Here is a 21,057-nt window from a genome sequence, read left to right on the forward strand (position 1 = left end):
AACATATAACAATGCCTCCTTATATATATTGATACTATCCTTCAAATATGCATATTGCATATTCAGAAAACTGAGGCGGTTCCCTCCAGAATCCCTTCCCTAGTTGTAAACTTAATTATGTTCTCCCTGGATAGAGCTCTACTGAGGTTCAGTTTAACATGGTAGCATTTTGCTCTAGTCTAGGTGAGGTAGATACAGCCTTCCAACAGGGGGAGGCCAGCATAGGGGTCCAAGGTTCTCTCCTTGGTATTTTGTTGTTTTTAGATGTTTTTTATTATCTGAAATTTTTATTACTCTGACCTTTCAGCACACTGGCCATGTGAACGTACTAACATTAATTTCTGGATTTCTCTGAGTATGTCAAATTCACATACTCTAGGCTCCACATGGTTTATTAGCTGGAACGTGAAAAGGAATTAACCAGGTGGTCAAGCGTAGCCGAGTGGATGCTCAAGTCTGGACATTGTTTTTCTCCAAGAGACCCATCTCCGGTCCAGAAACCACGATAAACTAAAGAGAGGATGGGTAGAGCAAATATTTCACTCCAACTTTGGTGCCAAGTCCCGAGGGGCAGCCATCAGAAAAGGCACCCCCATAGTAATTTCAGATACTATTGGAAGATATATTAAATGATGGGGAAATTGTTTAGCACACAGGTTATTCTAGCTAACCTCTATGGTCCTAATTGTGTTGACACTGGTATATTTGATTTGCGCATGTGCCAGCACCAGCAGCGCAATCCTCCCTCTTAAGCGCGAAGTGGGTTTGGACACACTGGTTGAATCAACATTGTTTCCATGTCATTTCAATGAAATTACATTGAACAAACTGGGAATAAATGTTAAATTGACATCTGTGCCAAGTGGGTATGTATCTTAGAAGTAGTTTTCACATACAAATACAGAAAATCGCCAATCAAAATAAACATTGTACCACAGAAACCATGTAATTTTTGGGAAGCCTATTTGATTTGAGTTTGGACATAAAGTGCCTTTACGGAAGTATTCGGGCCCTTGACTTTTTACACATTTTGTTACAGCCTTATTCTAAAATGGATCAAAAAATAAATAAATCGTAAACAGTCTACACACAACACTCCCTAATGACAAGGCGAAAACAGGTTGATAAATTATTTTGATAATTTATTAAATAAAAAAACTGAAATATTCAGACCCTTTGCTATGAGAGTCTAAGTTGAGTTCAGGTGCATCCTGTTCCCATTGATCATCTTTGAGATGTTTCTACAATTTGATTGGAGTCCACCAAATTTGGTAAATTCAAATGATTGGACATGATTTGGAAAGGCACACACTTGTCTATATAAGGTCCCACAGTTGACAGTGCATGTTAGAGCAAAAAATCAAGCCATGAGGTCAAAGGAATTATCCGTAGAGCTCTGAGACAGGATTCTGTTGAGACACAAATATAGGGAAGGGTACCAAAAAATATCTGCTGCATTGAAGGTCCCCAAGAACACAATGGCCTCCATCATTCTTAAATGGAAGACGTTTAGAACCACCAAGACTCTTCCCAGAGCTGGCCGCCCAGCCAAACTGAGCAATTGGGGGAGAAGGGGCGGCAGGTAGCCTAGTGGTTAGAGCGTTGGGCCAGTAACCGAAAGGTTGCTAGATCAAATCCACGAGCTGACAAGGTAAAAATCTATCATTCTGCACCTGAACAAGGCAGTAAACCCACTGTTCTTAGGCCATCATTGTAAATAAGAATTTGTTCTTAACTGACTTGCCTAAATAAATTAAGGTAAAATACATAAATAAAGAAGGGCCTTGGTCAGGGAGGTGACCAAGAACCAGATGGTCACAATGACAGAGCTCTAGAGTTCATCTGTGGAGATGGGAGAACAACCATCTCTGCAGCACTCTACAAATCAGGCCTTTATGATAGAGTGGCCAGACGGAAGCCACTCCTCAGTAAATGGCACATGACAGCTCTTAGAGTTTTCCAAAAGTCACCTAAAGACTCTCAGATAAGGAGAAACAAGATTCTCTGTTCTGATGAAACCAAGATTGAACTCTTTGGCCTGAATGCCAAGCGTCACGTCTTGAGGAAACCTGGCACCATCCCTATGCTGAAGCATGGTGGTGGCAGCATCATGCTGTGGGGATGTTTTTCAGCGGCAGTGACTGGGAGACTAGTCAGGTCCGTACAATTGCCCTTATTTTAGCGACCCCAAAAACGTAATATTTCAAGATCAACTGTAATGTCAATACCATTGTAAAGCACAATTTCTCCCATTTCCAACAGAATCAATTACATGACCTAAACACTGCCCGTTTCTGTGTAACAGTATAACTTTAGACCGTCCCCTCGCCCATACCCGGGCGCGAACTAGGGACCCTCTGCACACATCAACAACTGACACCCACAAAGTATCGTTACCATCGCTCCACAAAAGCCACGGCCCTTGCAGAGCAAGGGGAACCACTACTTCAAGGTCTCAGAGCAAGTGACGTCACCGATTGAAACGCTATTTAACATCTGCATAATTCAAGCAGGCAATGAGCCCCATGGGGTCTTTTTTTAAATGGTGGAGCTGTTGTGTGGGAAAATTGCTTTTTTTCACTCGATCTGTCCAACCTATCGCCTCTAAAATGTAAATAAAACACTAAAAAGAGTTTAACATACCTATTTGAAGGTTTGTTTCGAGTCGGGTTTTTAGGGCGCTGCTAAAGTGATCTTAGAAGTAAACAGCGGCTTTGAGAAAGATGATCGCATGCAATGATGACAAAAAAAAATGACTAGGTATACCCCCTTACCCCCGTCACTGTCCATTTCTTGTTTTTAAACGATGAGAGAAGTGCTACACCTGGTGGAGAGAGATTGTAAGACATAAATAGTAGCTTTATGCGTGCTGTACGTTACGACATGACATGTCAAGATGTAACAGAGGGTCCGTTTAAACCTTTTCTCCAATACTATAGAGCCAATACCATGTCGATCAACTCTTGAATAGAAACCTAGTTCACACCCCCGATTTTGAAGTCAACACAGTCGCTACAGTCCCATTAGTTTACTTTGTAGCCTCGTTTGAATATCGTGGTTACGCACATTTGTACGGAATGGGGTGAGTTTACATTAGCTACGAACCAAATGGACAAGACACACTGCCATGAAGCGTTAATCCATGTATAGCATATAGCTAAATTTTCAGATATTACAAGTTTCTAATTTTGTCAGTCGTTTTCATTGCAAGTCAGTGTACTGTTAGCTAGCTAGCAAACGTTAGCTTGCTGGCTCGCTAACTAATGCTACGTGCATGATCTGTGTAGTAATATTATTCTTATCGCAGAAATCCATTTGCATTGCTAATAATAGCCTAATGTTAGCTAGCTAACATTGAACCTAGTTGGTTAGCTTTAGCTACCTGCAGATTCATACTCCAGCATTTCTTGCATGGTGGCTAGCTATGACAATCCGTTTGTACTGTAGCTAAGGGTTGGGATTATGGTTAATTGTTTAGCTTGCTACATGTCTAAACAAAAGACTCCACATTGCAAGAGAATCAAGTTCGCTAGTTGTGTCTGGGGTTTATTACGGACATCTTTTGTGTATCATGAACGTGTATATGTCTAGACAATATGGACCCATCCACTTAGCTAGAGGTGGCTGACGGGTGGTTATAGCATTTCTTTCACATGATCCCATACATTTAGACAAGTGTCTCTGGATAAGCATCATGTAATAATTCTTAAATATTTATACAATATTTTTATCTGGACAATTTCAAAGTAATATTAGTATTCTTTTATTCCACCTTTATTTAACCAGGTAGGCCAGTTGAGAACAAGTTCTCATTTACAACTGCGACCTGGCCAAGATAAAGCAAAGCAGTGCGACAAAAACAACAAGAAATTACAGGGAATAAACAAACGTACAGTCAATAACACAATAGAAAAATCTGTATACAGTGTGTGTGCAAATGAAGTAAGGAGGTAAGTATAAGACAATAAATAGGCCAATAGTGGTGAAGTAATTACAATTTAGCAATTTACACTGGAATGATATATATGCAGATGAGGATGTGCAAGTAGAAACACTGGACCAGTTGCTGCGGGGGGTGGGTAGCTGTTGGCCGGGGTTCTGGTAGTCAGGTGAAAAGCATGGCCAGCCGTAGAGAAATGCCTTTTGAAATTCTCGTGGATTCATCAGTGGTGACAGTGTTTCCTAGCCTCATTGCAGTGGGCAGCTGGGAGGAGATGCTCTTATTCTCCATGGACTACAGTTTCCCAAAACTTTTTGGAATTAGTGCTGCAGGATGCAAATTTCTGTTTGAAAAAGATAGCCTTTGCTTTCCTATTCGAAGCTAGTGCAGTACGCCACAGGGTGTTTTTGTGCTGGTCAAGGGCAGTCAAGTCTGGAGTGAACTAAGGGCTATATCTGTTCTTAGTTCAACATTTTTTGAAAGGGGCATGCTTATTTAAGATGGTGAGGAAGGCATTTTTAAAGAACAACCATGCATCCTCTACTGACGGAATGAGGTCAATAACCTTCCAGGATACCCGGGCCAGTTCGATTAGAAAGGCCTGCTCACAGAAGTGTTTTAGGGAGCGTTTGATAGTGATGAGGGGTGGTCATTTTACCGCGGACCCATAACGGACGCAGGCAATGATCGCTGAGATCCTGGTTGAAAACAGAAGGTGTATTTAGAGGGCAAGTTGGTCAGGATGATATCTATGAGGGTGCCCATGTTTACAGATTCGGGGTTGTACATGGTAGGTTCCTTGATAATTTGTGTGAGATTGAGGGCATCTAGCTTAGATTGTAGGATGGCTGGGAGTGTTAAACATATCCCGATTTAGGTCACCTAGCAGTCCGAACTCTGATGATAGATGGGGGGCAATCAATTCACATATGGTGTCCAGGGCACAGCTGGGAACTGAGGGGGGTCTAAAACAAGCGGCAACAGTGAAGGACTTATTTCTGGAGAGATGGATTTTTAAAAGTAGAAGCTCGAACTGTTTGGGCATAGAACTGGATAGTATGACAGACCTCTGCAGGCTATCTCTACAATAGATTGCAATTCTACCCCCTTTAGCAGTTCTGTCGGGATGGAAATTTCAGAATTTTTGGTGGTCTTCCTAAGCCAGGATTCAGACACAGCTAGGACAGCAGGGTTGACAGAGTGTGCTAAATTAGTGAATAAAACAAACTTAGGGAGGAGGCTGCTAATGTTAACTTGCATGAAACCAAGGTTTTTACGGTTGCAGAAGTCAACAAATGAGAGTGTCTGGGGACACACAGAGCCTGGGTTAACCTCTACATCACCAGAGGAACCGAGGAGGAGTAGGATAAGGGTACGGCTAAAGGGTATAAGAACTGGTCATCTTGTGCTTTGGGAACGGAGAATAAAAGGAGCAGATTTCTGGGCGTGGTAGGATAGATTCAGGGCATAGTGTACAGACAAGTGTATGGTAGGCTGCGAGTACAGTGGGGGTAAACCAAGGCATGGAGTGACGATGAGAGAGGTTGCATCTCTGGAGGCACCAGTTAAGCTGTGTGTGGTCTCCGCATGTGTGGGTGGTGGGGATAAGGGGGCCATCTGAGGCATGTTCAGCAGGACTAGGGGCTCCACAGTAAAATAAAACAATGAAAGCTGCCCTAAACAACAGTATACAAGGCATATTGGCATTAGAGAAAGGCATAAAGCAATCACAGGTGTTGATTGGGAGAGCTAATACAACAACGCGTAAACAGCTAGGAGAATAACAATGGGTAAATGGTTATGGACAAGGGCGTTAGCCACAGTAGCCACTCGGTAGCAGCTAGCTAGCTGCGAAGATCCGGTGTAATGGTCCAGAGCTTGCGGCAGGAATCCGATGATGTAGTGGAAAAAAAGCAGTCCGATATGCTCAGGGCTGATATCGCACTGTGCAGACTGGCAGGTATTTTCCGGGCTAAAGCGGCTGGTGTCCGAGCTAAAGGTAAAGACTGCTAGCAGTGGCTAACAACTACAAATAGCTAGTAGCTAATTAGCTGGCTAGCTTCTGATGGCTAGCCTTTGATGGAAGTTCCAATTATAAGGTCGAAAAAAAATGGAGAAAAAAAATGGAGAAAAAAAACCTCAATTTTTACATGGGTTGAAAACAAACACGTCTTGCTGCTGCGCCATCTTGGAAAGTAGGCCAAGGACTATTGTAGGCTACTACTTAAACCACGTTTACTCTTGAAATCTTTGGTTGTTTACTACATACACTATCCTACTCACTCTGTTTAGTACATAGCCTCACATGAAAATTCTTAGAGATAGGTGGGGCTTAAGAGGGTGTGAATGATGCTGAATAGGTGTAGACAAAGAAGAGCTCTCCAGTATGTGTACCAAAATATTCAATGGACATTTTCTCTGATAAGGGGTTACAAGTTTATCCACTTTCTAAGCAGATTTACTTTCCCATTGTTCCTCAACTGCAGTGTATGATATACCATTTTGTAGCACTGAGTCTATACTTTTATCCAATGTAAAAAACATTATTTCAAATATTTCTACATAAGACCGAAACGAGGGGGTCGGTCACAATGTGAAAATGTTTTGTAGTAAAAAATATGTTTCCAATGACATCATCAACCAATTCTGAAATGTCCCTTTAAAATGAATGCCTGTGCAGGGCTCTAGGGGAGAAGTCCTCCACTTCAAAACTTCTCTCCATAGCTAAGCCTATCTCGCTGTCACTACTCAGTACCCTTGTTTGTTGTGATTGAATGGCAAAGACACCCAAGAAACACCCACCTCAAATGACCATCTCCATGACAACTATCATTTGGCTTCAGTCATGGCTGCTGCATTTCATAATTAACAAGCTAAAAAATTTGGCCAAATCAGGAAGTTCCAACCCACTTAAAAAATATGCGTGTGCTCCAATGGAACCACCTACAGCAGGGGTATTCAAGTCTTAACCTACGAGGTCCAGAGCCTACTGGTTTTCTGTTCTACCTGATAATTAATTACACCCATTTGGTGTCCCAGGTCCAAATCAGTCCCGGATTAGAGGGGAAAAATGAAAAACAGGTCGAGGTCGAGAGTTGAGTTTGAACTTACAGCATGGTATTTTAAACATCGGTGTTTAATGCGGAGCTCAATGTTAAAATTACATTAGAATTAGAGGCACCTTTTTCTGTTAATGTTTTCATTTTGTGATTGCAAATGGCATTTAGTTACATGTCCCCTTTCCATGAGAAGAAACACAAATAATATTGTCACATGGAAAGAATCTCAATGTAAACATGGTGTACATTCATATCATGCTCTGCGCACACTGTTCCTTTGTGGAGTGTTTATAACCAGAGTTTGTCTTTGTGGAGGAAAAGTACAACCTATGACACATCTAGTCTCATTCCTATTAAAATGTGTTCAGTCTTATCATTGGGGAAACATTCTTTCACATAATGGAGACTCTAGAAAGAAGCTTGATGAGTACTGTCTGGAGCATTTGCAACAGTGTTTCTTTCAGTGTGAAGTTATGCCAACATTGGTAATGCAGAGAGAAAAGTAGTTTAACACTAGAATGGCTAAAGCAGTCATTTGGACTGCTCATGAGTGTATTAATTTTATTACTCTGCAATTTTTTAAGTCATACCCCCCTGCGTCCTTGACTTTTCTTAAATAAGTCTATATAGCACAACATCGTTGTTTGAATCTTAATATCGCAAACAAAAAACTGTAGTTATAACCAGTTTAAGGAGGGCATGCCATTTAACTAAATATTTTTCCCTTTGCCCCTCCTTCTCCTATCAGTCTACTCTGGCCTACTTGGCGTACACGGTGAGAGCGTGCGTAATTTACAAAATCTGAATAAAAACGACTCCGATGGTGGGGAAGAAATGAATCAGGTAGCCTTCGTATAAACTTTCCTGACCCTGACAGTCATTCTGAATGCAGGTTGCGGGTGTATAAAGAATCCAACTGTTGGATATCCTCACTCTGGCTGGATTCCAATAGGAATTACACATCACTTTCCAAGCCAGCATAATGTGACTTGCAGGCCTGATGTGGCCTGTAAACCAGGAGTTTCCTAACACCACTGTGTTAGGGTGAAACTAGGCCATCAAAGTAAGGCCTTAAGATATACACTATATATACAAAACTCAAATGAGTGGATTTGGCTATTCCAGCAACACCTGTTGCTGACAGGTGTATAAAAATCGAGCACACAGCCATGCAATCTCCATAGACAAACATGGCTTTACTGAGGAGCTCAATGACTTTCAATGTGGCACCGTCATATGATGCCACCTTTCCAACAAGTCAGTTTGTCAAATTTCTGCCCAGCTAGAGCTGCCCCGGTCAACTGTAAGTACGAAGTGGAAATGTCTAGGAGTAACAACGGCTCAGCCGCGAAGAGGTAGGCCACACAAGCTCACAGAACGGGACCTTCGAGTGCTGAAGTGCGTAAAAATCGTCTGTCCTCTGTTGCAACACTCACTACCGAGTTCCAACTTCAGCACAAGAACTGTTCGTCTGGAGCTTATGAAATTGGTTTCCATGGCCGAGCAGCCCCACACAAGCCAAAGACCACCATGCGTAATGCCAAGCGTTGGCTGTAGTGGTGTAAAGTTTGCCACCATTGGACTCTGGAGCAGTGGAAACACGTTGAGTGATGAATATCCCTTCACCATCTGGCAGTCTGACGGACGAATCTGGGTTTGGCAGATGCCAAATGCATAGTACCAAATGTAAAGTTTGGTTCAAGGTCGGTACAGAAATGGTTTGTCGAGATCGGTGTGGAAGAACTTGGCTGACCTGCACAAAGCCTTGACCTCAACCCCATCGAACACCTTTGGGATGAATAGGAAGGCCGACTGCAAGCCCGGCCTAATCGCTCAACATCAGTGCCCGACCTCACTAATGCTCTTGTGGCTGAATGGAAGTATGTCCCCACAGCAATGTTCCAACATCTAGTGGAAAGCCTTCCCAGAAGAGTGCAGGCTGTTATAGCAGCAAAGGGGGAACCACCCCCATATTAATGCCCATGACTTAGGAATGAGATGTTCGACGAGCAGTCATATAGTGTATGTATTATCATAGTTTAATTTAAATGTTAGCTTTCACCTAGGCACTCACTTGGTGAAAGCCACATGCCTTTAAAAGGAAATAATTAAATAAAATTGTCTTTGTCACTAACAAATATAGTCATGGGTGGTAACTCTACAATTCACTGGAAAAGAAAAGGCACTGTGGGAAATTAGGCTTTACACCATACAGTGTTAAAACAAATCCCAAACATTATTTACTGTAACACTACAGAAAAACTGAGTAGTAAACGAAGTGAGTCCAGTTTACTCTAAATCAAGTTTTACACTAGGTGTGGCGTATTACTCTACAATAGAGCTATGCTAACACCACAATCTTGAACATTTTAAGAATTGAATAGAGAACACTGTAACAGAGTTAAATCTTTAAGACTTTCAAAAGTGTTATTTTAACACCAGTTCAGTTGGACTGATATGTTTCAGAGTTATATGTACACCATTGATTTTGCTGTGTGAAACAGGAGCAAGGAAGGGACAGCATGGTTGGATCGAACAAGCCGGTGACAATGCTACGGGCCGACTATCAGCACACTTTGCACAATTTGTACTTATGGTGACGTTAAGGCTACTGATATTTTCATCACCGTGGTTCTTGCTGACTGTGCTTCTTGGTGGTTGAGGTATTTTTTAAATTTTGTTGTTATAAAAATAAGCTGTTACTGTATTCCAAAACATATGCTTTCTGTTTCATAGTTGTAAAAAAGGCACTCCAAGGTTAACATTGATTGAACAATCAATGTTAACCTTGGAGTGCCTTTTTTACAACTATGAAACATAAAGCATATGTTTTGGAATACAGTAACAGCTTAGCCTAGAACGTTGGTGTTTTAAGTGGTTTTTAGTTTTTACAAATGTCCTACAGTAACAAACTAAAGAAAATGCTATTGTGTTATTAAAAAAATATAATAATCGTATTCTAATCTTACCTTCATAAACACAAACAAATTATTATTTTTGTGATAGCATATATGAAATGTATTAATTACGCTGTTAGAATGTTGTAGACAGAATGACTGCTCATTAGCTTGAAGGGGGATCTCTTGAGGCCCAGTGGTTCTAGTGTTAAGAACATTTGTATAGCTTGCTAAATATGAATATAGATGCAGAATGCCATATTTGGTTATACTTTATCCAGACTCGTGATACTTTGTGTAAATAAATACAGTAAAAGACAGAGGAAAGCAGAGATAAGCATGGAAAAATGAAAGATTCCCTGCAGCTCATTGGTAATTTCACTAATAAAATATATAGATTTAGTAAAAACATTAATTATACACCTCATGAACTTAGAACAACTGTCCTGCCTTATTATAACTTGTGATAAATCAGCTCACCGATGAGAACGTGAAAGATGAGCGCTATCATCCCGGCGGTGACCATGCACAGCACGGCTTTGGAGCGGTCGCGTTTGCTGTTGACAAACACCAGGCCCACGTTCTTGAAGTCACTCATAGGCCCTGTGAAGAACTTCATTAGGGAATAGGCCAAGCCGTAGCTTGCCAGCATCTCAACCGCATCCTCTTTGACCGCTGCAATACCCCTGTTCAGAGCCTGTGAGAGAGGACGATAGAGAGAATAGAGGAGTTGAGAGAAAATATAGTATATATTTTTTTAAATTAATTATTTGTGCTGACGGATGCATTTATCTTTGCATCCATTTAATTATTATTATTTTTTTTTACCCCTTTTCCTCCCCGATTTCGTGGTATCCAATTGGTACTTACAGTCTTGTCCCATCGTTGCAACTCCTGTCTGGACTCGGGAGAGACGAAGGTCGAGAGCCGTGCGTCCTCCGAAACACAACCCAACCAAGCCGCACTGCTTCTTGACAGAACTTAACCCGGACGCCAGCTACACCAATGTGTCGGAGGAAACACCGTGCACCTGGCGACTGTGTCAGCATGCACTGCGCTCGGGCCCGCCTCAGTAGTCGCTAGTGCACGATAGGACAAGAACATCCCTGCCGGCCAAACCCTCCCCTAACCCTGATGACGCTGGGCCAATTGTGCGCCAACCCATGGGCCTCCCAGTCGCGGCCGGCTGCGACAGAGCCTGGACTCAAACCCAGAATCTCTAGTGACACAGCTAGCTCGGGAGGCCATTTTTGTTTTCAGTTATTAATGTCACATAAGGGCCAGATATTCCAAGCAATTAAACACTTTTGCTAGACTGACCCTGCCACACTCATGACACTATTGAATGAATGGTCACCATTAAAAAGGGTAGAAAGCTTAGTAACTTAGTTGTAGTCATGATCTGGTTACCGAAACGACCCTTTTTCAGGATCCTGTCTTTCAAAGATCATTCGTAAAAATCCAAATAATTTCTCAGATCTTCACTGTAAAGGGTTTAAACAATGTTTTCCATGCTTGTTCAATGAACCATACATAATTAATGAACATGCACCTGTGGAACGGTCATTAAGACACTAACAGCTTACAGATGGTAGGCAATTAAGGTCGCAATTATGAAAACGTAGGACACTAACGAGACCTTTCTACTGACTCTGAAAAACACAAAAAGAAAGATGCCCAGGGTCCCTGCTCATCTGCGTGAACGTGCCTTAGGCATGCTGCAAGGAGGCATGAGGACTGCAGATGTGGCCAGGGCAATAAATTGCAATGTCCGTATTGTGATATGCCTAAGACAGAGCAACAGGGAGACAGGACGGACAGCTGATCGTCCTCGCTGTGGCAGACCACGTGTAACAACACCTGCGCAGGATCGGTACATCCTAACGTCACACCTGCGGGACAGGTACAGGATGGCAATAACAACTGCCCGAGTTACACCAGGAACGCACAATCCCTCCATTAGTGCTCAGACTGTCCGCAATAGGCTGAGAGAGGCTGGACTGAGGGCTTGTAGGCCTGTTGTAAGGCAGGTCCTCACCAGACATCACAGGCAACAATGTCGCCTACGGGCACAAATCCACCGTCGCTGGACCAGACAGGACTGGCAAAAAGTGCTCTTCACTGACGAGTCGCTGTTTTGTCTCACTAGGGGGGATGGTCGGATTCGTGTTTATCATCGAAGGAATGAGCATTACACCGAGGCCTGTACTCTGTAGTGGGGTCGATTTGGAGGTGGAGGGTCCATCATGGTCTGGGGCGGTGTGTCGTAGCAGGCAATCTCAATGGCCATCAATCGGTAAACCTCCGCTCTCTCTGCTGGCTTTTTTTGTGTGTGTTTGTGGGTTCCTGCCTGACTAGTTGGTGGTATTCTCTGGTTGGCTAGTTAACTGGCTTGCTGGCTAAGATAACTGCATATACCAGTAACGTTTTTTGAAAACTGGTTAAATGGCGTTATGTATTTCCAAATATTTGATTTACTTTTATGTATCTGTGAGCTAGGTGTTGATAGCAACTGGCTGAATCATACATTGCTAACGTTAGCAGGTTGGTAGGGCTAACGTTAGCAGGCTAGTAGGGCTTACGTTAGCAGGCTAGTTAGCTCAGGCAAGGAACATTGCAAGCTGATTTGTAACAATAATTTGCTTGTAAGTTGGCTGAAAATGTAATTGAAACTAGTAGTCATGAGTGCAAATAATTTGGTTTAATTTGAAGTTATTTCTGTTGGAGTTTACATTATAGAGAATAGGCTGGCTTGCTGAGTTCTCCATATTGCGTCACACCCTGCAATTTCTTTTTCTGATCAGTCTTACGTAAATTGAGGTGTAACTTTGCATTGGGACTTTTGATACGTATACTTGTGCAAATCCATGTGTCACGGATCCCTCCGGAACTTTCATTATGCACACCTGCCCCCTATTCCCAGTGATTACTAATCGTATTAGTGTGCCCTTGGTTTACCAGTGTCCTGTTGGTTATTGGTACAATGTCCGTTGGTTCGTGTGAGTACCTGTGCTGTGTTTTGGCTTTTGTGCCATTGTGGAATGCGCAGATGATTACGGGTCTCGTCCCGTGTGTTTATCATTGTGCGCCGGTGTTATTTATTCGAGGTACTCCTCGCTCTTTTGTTTGGGTTTCTACCCTGTGCATTGTATAGTGTTTGTTTGGTCTTTGTCCCCATGCCTTTACACGGCACGCTGTAATTTGGGTATACATTTTTTTTTACTATTACGCATTCCTGCGCCTGTCTCACGACTCATTCATACCAACGTGACAATATGTTGCATATGGTTATGTTTATGCTACTTACCCTTTAACATGCTTATAATTGCAGCAGATCAACTACTACAAGCTTGTAGTATTAGACCCCATTATGGCCCATTCTTTAACTGTATTGCATAAGGTGCAGCACAAATTCATCAGAATTCCATCACATACAGTATGTTACAGTAGCCAACTATCAGTTTTCAAAGCTCATATAGGCTAAGATTACAGGTACAGTATAGGTTTATAGTATATTGCCGTCGGTCTGTTTGCTGAAAGATATCAGGTACTATCAAGTGTTGTGATGCACCACACTATTGATGCCTTTTTCAGGGGAAGCAATCTAGTTCAGACAATGCCAGTTTTGTTTTTGTTGCAGGATTAGAAGCTCCGTCATCTACCTGTCTCTGAGTGAACAATAAATGTCTTTCATGGCTAATATCAAAACCAGAATTAGTAGGGATTCCACAGGCTTCAGTTACCAAGGTATTGAAATCCCCCACCATGACTAACTCAGAGCTACGATGAAGTAGTAGAGGTGAGGCTAAAATGTTTGAAATGGATTAAAGGGATTCTTTGCAAATACAGTATATTGTAGCTTTTTTCTTTTAAATATAATTGGACCATTTGATTTGAACCCTCAGATGTACAAGTATATTTAATTTACCATTTCTATGCGCTATCATGTATGTACATTGCATGTTAAATGGGACCAGAGATTGAATTTTTTCCTTGGCTGTTTATTTCCCATGCTTTTCTTAAACTCTTGCTGACAAATATATTAGCATTCTTCTGATTCTGGCCCAAACATTTCTTTGTTTTCAGGTCAAGTCAAAACCACCCTGTCACTCACACTCTTTACTTGTACATCAGTATCAACAGGTTACAGATGTAGAGACTGAGTTGTGACACTAAGATCAGAACCAATCAATGTTTTTGAGTTTAATAAGCACATGAACATTTCCCATAAAGTCTACCTCTGCAGGGTTAGAGGGGGTTAATTTCAGCTCAATTCAGTCCGAAATGTAAAATGTTGAAATGAGACAGACTACACACCACAAAACAAATGGGGCTATGTCTATATTACCCACTAACAAACAGGCCCATTTGTTATCACATTCTTGCCTGCATATGCATGTTACACCTCCCATGTGCATGCGGGCATGCCGGTGAGGAGTGGTAATAGTGGTGTGCAGATGTGGGTGGGTGTCTATTTGAATAAATCCATTGAATATACACCATCAAAAAGAAGTCCATGATTAATTTGTTCAGGCAGAAACATACGTTGAATAAAAGGTCTTTTCAAAACAACAGAATGACATATTTTGAGTTGAATTATGTCCAAATGAATAAAATCAACAGTTCCTTATTTTGTTCATTAAACAGACAAGACAAACCTACTCGATCACAGTCAACACACATACAGTACGTGTTATAGTAAGAATATAATATAATTGTCACGTTTACTCCCACTCCCGCTCTCTGGCACTCGACGTCGCCAGGTGTCTCATCATTACGCACACCTGCCACCATCGTTACGCTCACCTGCGCCTCGTGACACTCACCTGGACTCCATCACCTCCCTTTTATCTGTCACTCCCCTTGGTTCTTTCCCCAGGCGTTATTGACTGTTCCTGTTTCATGTCTGTACGCTTTGTGTTTCTGGTTTTGTCTCATGTTCGTTTATTTATTAAATGAGTCACTCTCTGTACTTGCTTCCCGACTCCCAGCATACACGTTACAGAATAACGCCTCACCAAGGGGAAGCAACAGGGATCTCTTCCAAGTTCCGCTGCTGAAGCAACCGGTGATGCCTCGGCCGGCTCCCGTTCCTCGGCCGGCTCCCGTTCCTCGGCCGGCTCCCGTTCCTCGTCAGGCTCCCGTGCCTCGTCAGGCTCCCGTGCCTCGTCAGGCTCCCGTGCCTCGTCAGGCTCCCGTGCCTCAGCCGGCTCGTCAGGTTCCCACGCCTCAGCAGAAGCGACCGGCCCACTCCTGGTCCTCGTGATTGTCCCTCTGGTCGACGTCGTCCCAGCTGGCTTGTCAGGCTTCCATGCTTCAGCTGGTTCTACAGGTTCTCACGCATCAGGTGGCTCTACAGGTTCCCACGCCTCAGCAAAAGCGACCCGCCCGCTCCTGGTCCTCAGGACCGTCGTCCGGTGGCTGGAGCCTGGCGTCAGGGAGGGGGTGCTGTCACGTTTACTCCCTCTCCCACTCTCGGGCGCTCGACGTCGCCGGTTGTCTCATCATTACGCACACCTGCCACCATCGTTATGTGCACCTGCGCCTCATGAGACTCACCTGAACTCCCATCACCTTCCTGATTACCTCCCCTATATCTGTCATTCCCTTTGGTTCTTTCCTGAGGCGTTATTGTTTCTGTTTATATGTTTCATGTCTGTACGCTACTCGTGTTTCTTGTTTTGTTCCATGTTCGTTTATTCATTAAATTCACTCCCTGTACTTGCTTCCTGACTCCCAGCATACCCGTTACAATAGTAGAATAAAATACTAATAATATTTCTCCCACACAACTTGTCACCGCTGTCATGTAAAACAGTGATATTTTGAAACATAGCCCATGTTTTCTTGATCCTACCCTCCACTTGTTAAACTACATAACATGCAGGAAAAATGTTCTAATAAATGAGCCAACTAGACAAGATGATCATGAGCAGCACTCACCTCAACTTTTCCCCAGCCCAATTGTAGCCTAACCAATATCCAAATGGAGATTCAGTGAAGAGAAAAAAACTGACATCAAAGTTTTCCCAATTGAATGGTGCTGAAATGATCATCTAGGCAGAACGTTACCAAAACTATTAATAGGTCGTTGGCGGAAATACAAGTTTTGGCTTTGATACCGGCAACACCTTTCAGCTAAAGTTGTCGGAAAAAAGTCTTAGTATGAAAGAGATATAAACAATGTTCTCTCAAAAAAACATTTGGCACTGAGCTAATTTCAGGCCTGCTGAATATTCTGTGCAACTTCCACTGCATGTTTACTGTGAACACTGACATGCTGACCACACCACTCACGTTACGTGAGCGAGCGTTGGAAAATAAATGTACTCGACGTACATGTTATTCAAAAATTTCATCCAAACTGCTCACATGCGTTAACTTCTTGGTGACAGGGGGCCAGTATTGAGAAGCTTGGATGAATAAGGTGCCCAGAGTAAACTGCCTGCTACTCTGTCCCAGATGCTAATATATGCATAGTATTAGTAGTATTGGATAGAACACACTCTGCAGTTTCTAAAACTGTTTGAATGATGTCTGTGAGTATACCAGAACTCATATGGCAGGTGAAAACCTGAGACAAATCCAACCAGGAAGTGGGAAATCTGAGGTTTGTAGTTTTGCAACTCTTTGTCATTCCAATATACAGTGTAAATGTAGTCATATTGCACTTCCTAAGGCTTCCACTAGATGTCAGTCTTTAGAACTTTGTTTCAGGCTCTACTATGAAGGGGGAGAGAATGAGAGGGGATTGAGCCAGGTGTCTGGCAGATTGCCACAGGCTCGTGAGGCGCGGTCACGAGAGAGTTAGCTCTTGTTCCATTGCTTTTCTACAGACAATGGAATTCTCCGGTTGGAACATTATTGAATATTTATGATAAAAACATCCTAAAGATTGATTCTATACTTAGTTTGACAAGTTTCTACGACCTGTAATATAACTTTTCGTCCGACGTTCGGCTGGACCTGAACGAGCGTTTGGATTTGTTTACCAAACGCCCTAACAAAATAAGCTATTTGGACATAAATTATGAACTTTATCAAACAAATCAAACATTTATTGTGGAACTGGTATTCCTGGGAGTGCATTCTGATGAAGACCATCAAAGTTAAGTGAATATTTATAATGCTATTTCTGACTAATGTTGACTACACAATATGGCGGATATCTTTTTGGCTGCTTTGTTGTCTGAACGCTGTACTCAGACTATTGCATGGTTTGCTTTTTCAGTAAAATTTTTTTGAACTCTGACACAGCAGTTGCATTAAGGAGAAGTATATCTCTAATTCCATGTGTAACACTTGTATTTTCATCAACATATATGATGAATATTTCTGTAAATTGATGTGGCTCTCTGCACAATCACGGCATGTTTTAGAACTACTGAACGTAATGCGGCAATGTAAATGTAGATTTTTTTATATAAATATGCACTTTAGCGAACAAAACATACATGTATTGTGTAACATGAAGTCCTATGAGTGTCATCTGATGAGGATCAAAGGTTAGTGATTAATTCTCTCTCTATTTCAGATTTTTGTGACTCCTCTCTTTGGCTGGAAAAATGGCTGTGTTTTTCTGTGACTTGGTGGTGACCTAACAACCATTTGTGGTGTTTTCGCTGTAAAGCCTTTTTGAAATCAGACACTGGCTGGATTAACGAGAATTCTATCTTTAAAATGGTGTAAAATACTTGTATGCTTGAGGAATTTTAATAGTGAGATTTTGTTGTTTTGAATTTGGCGCACTGCACTTTCACAAGCTGTTGGCGAGGTGGGACGCTACCGTCCCACATATCCCAGAGAGGTTAACGAGTGTCTGCGTAGCCAGGCGCTAAAGTCCCGCCTCTCCCATCTCCTCATTGGTTTTTAGGAGCATATACCCACGTGGGTGATTGAAAGAAGAACTGTGGTTCACACTCCCATCCAGCTGGTGGTGGTGGTGGTAATGCACCTTAAAGTGTGTTGCCAACCGCCATATGAAGTCCAAAGAAGAAGAAGAAGCAGGATCTGTAGTGACGCCTAGCACGGAGATGCAGTGCCTTAGACCGCTGCACCACTCGGGAGCCCCTACATTCCATGACAGTTTTGAAAAAAAACATGCAGGGCTTGACCTTAATCTTTTCCCCACTTGTACTTCAGACGTGGTGACTGAAAATGTTGTTGTGTTGTTTGATGCAAGAAACCACTTTACAAAATAAAATGCATTATTATTCCCATACCATTATTAAAGAGAATCAGACAAATTATGCTACTCTCTGCCTATTGGCTACTTAGCTTATTCAAGCCTGTCTCAAAATACAACACAGCAGCTGATTGGTTATGGGGCACCGGTCTGTGTCGAGTATGGGCCTGAGTTATGCCTGTCAATGCAATAGAATCCTACTCTTGATGCGTTCAGCCTACAAAAAATGTCTTGCATAGTTAGTTTTGCATACTATGTCTTGTATAGTTATTTTTCTGTGTGTGTTGCATTGAAAGTGGCTAATAAGAATTGATTCAATCACAATTACCACAGCAAAGGGAAACATTGATAGTGTTAACTACCGGGGAAAATTCTATAAAGTTGAGTGAAATTCATTCTCGTGCAGCTTAGATATAAGGCTTCTCTACTGTCACCATTATGTTGCTGTGACACCACACACATCCCAAAGAGAGAAGAGCATGGTTATTAATAGTGTGTCACTCTGCATGAATGATTGTGTAACCAGGGGCGTAGCTTTGGTTTAAGAGGTGGGGGGGGACAGAAACTGGCAGGGGGGTCTGGGGTCCTCCCCCCACCAAAATGTGTCTTGCCACTTAAAGCATAATGTAGCATGACCCCCGACCCTTGGAACCAGTTATTTTTATTCTAACAGCAGAAATTACCACAGTCATCAAGCTAGGTAAGAGATTGTTATTTAACATGTTTAAGTGATTGGTAATATACTTCCTCTATATCAAACATCAAATGTAATTAATCAGACAATATTTCAAGTTAAAAGTTAATTTGTGGAGCTTCTTTCCTTGTTAATGCGTTTGAGCCAATCAGTTGTGTTGTGACATGGTAGAGGTGGTATACCGAAGATTAGCCCTACTTGGTAAAATACCAAGTCCATATTATGGCAAGAACAGCTCAAACAAGCAAGGAAAAACAACAGCCTATCATTACTTTAAGACATGAATGTCAGTAAATCCAGAACAAGTTCAGTCGCAAAAAGCCTCAAACGCTATGATGAAACTGGCTCTCATGAGGACCGCCACAAGAAAGGAAGACCCAGAGTTCATTACAGTTACCAGCCTCAGAAAATGCAGCCCAAATAAATGCTTCAGAGTTCATGTTACAGACACATCTCAAAATCAACTGTTCAGAGACCGCGTGAATCCGGCCATACATGTTTATTTAGATTACATAGCTATTTCAATTGTGTCTTCACAGCAATTCCTAGCTAGCTAACGAAATGTAGCTAGCTAGCAGGCTCAACTAAATAAAAATCCCCTAGATACAGCCACGTCTCATAGTCACATCATGAGATTTGAAAATGAAAGTGGAATATAATAATACGAATCGAATGGAGTTTTCCCCATCTCCCCATTTAGAGTATTTCTGGTGCAGAACAGAAATGCCCTTATCCAGATGGTGTGACAAAAGCATTTCCTAACAGACCTGCTAACTTTCTTTGTTGCTTTAAGGTTGGAAACAACTTGCAGTACCTCCGGCAGGCAGAGGCAAGAACGATTAGTCCGCCAGCTCAGGAACAAGCTATGTTGTTCACAGCCCTGGTTAATGTTCAATGTAATGTCATTCCTGGACTTTTTGAAACTTCATGTATATTGTTTTAAACATGTCTTTAATGTTAATATGTTTTAGCTGTTAGTGATAATTCCCTAAGTGTTAATATATTTGTGTTAACATCATTGCTCTGGACACCATATGTGAACTGATTGCCCCCCATCTATCTTCAGAGCTCGTGCTGCTAGGCGACCTAAACTGGAACATGCTTAACACCCCAGCCATCCTACAATCTAAGCTTGATGCCCTCAATCTCACACAAATTATCAATGAACCTACCAGGTACCTCCCCAAAGCCTTAAACACGGGCACCCTCATAGATATCATCCTAACAAACTTGCCCTCTAAATACACCTCTGCTGTCTTCAACCAAGATCTCAGCGATCACTGCCTCATTGCCTGCATCCGTAATGGGTCAACGGTCAAACGACCTCCACTCATCACTGTCAAACGCTCCCTGAAACACTTCAGCGAGCAGGCCTTTCTAATCGACCTGGCTGGGGTATCCTGGAAGGATATTGATCTCATCCCGTCAGTGGAGGATGCCTGGTTATTTTTTTTAAATGCCTTCCTAACCATCTTAAAGAAGCATGCCCCATTCAAGAAATTTAGAACCAGGAACAGATATAGCCCTTGGTTCTCCCCAGACCTGACTGCCCTTAACCAACACAAAAACATCCTATGGCGTTCTGCATTAGCATCGAACAGCCCCCGTGATATGCAGCTGTTCAGGGAAGCTAGAAACCATTATACATAGGCAGTTAGAAAAGCCAAGGCTAGCTTTTTCAAGCAGAAATTTGCTTCCTGCAACACTAACTCAAAAAAGTTCTGGGACACTGTAAAGTCCATGGAGAATAAGAACACCTCCTCCCAGCTGCCCACTGCACTGAAGATAGGAAACTCTGTCACCACTGAATACACTATAACTAAATACACTATAACTGAGAATTTCAATAAGCATTTTTCCATGGCTGGCCATGCTTTCCACCTGGCTACTCCTACCCCGGTCAACAGCACTGCACCCCCCACAGCAACTCGCCCAAGCCTTCCCCATTTCTCCTTCTCCCAAATCCAGTCAGCTGATGTTCTGAAAGAGCTGTAAAATCTGGACCCCTACAAATCAGCCGGGCTAGACAATCTGGACCCTTTCTAAAATGATCTGCCGAAATTGTTGCCACCCCTATTATTAGCCTGTTAAACCTCTCTTTTGTGTCGTCTGAGAGTCCCAAAGATTGGAAAGCAGCTGCGGTCATCCCCCTCTTCAAAGGGGGGACACACTCTTGACCCAAACTGCTACAGACCTATATCTATCCTACCCTGCCTTTCTATGGTCTTCGAAAGCCAAGTCAACAAACAGAGTACCGACCATTTCGAATCTCACCATACCTT

At 42.4% G+C, this 21,057-nt stretch overlaps 1 protein-coding gene across 1 annotated transcript in view; it reads right to left on the reverse strand.

Moving 5' to 3' along the window:
• ankhb (ANKH inorganic pyrophosphate transport regulator b) overlaps nucleotides 1-21,057 on the reverse strand; it is a 109,763-nt gene that overhangs the window by 67,375 nt on the left and 21,331 nt on the right. Inside the window, exon 2 of the mRNA XM_020467240.2 lies at nucleotides 10,377-10,593. Within this exon, the coding sequence (XP_020322829.1) occupies nucleotides 10,377-10,593 (217 nt within the window). The remainder of the gene's footprint in view (nucleotides 1-10,376; nucleotides 10,594-21,057) is intronic.

This window comes from Oncorhynchus kisutch, linkage group LG30 (genome assembly GCF_002021735.2).
Source record: "Oncorhynchus kisutch isolate 150728-3 linkage group LG30, Okis_V2, whole genome shotgun sequence".
In the NCBI taxonomy this organism is placed as follows: Eukaryota; Metazoa; Chordata; class Actinopteri; order Salmoniformes; family Salmonidae; genus Oncorhynchus; species Oncorhynchus kisutch.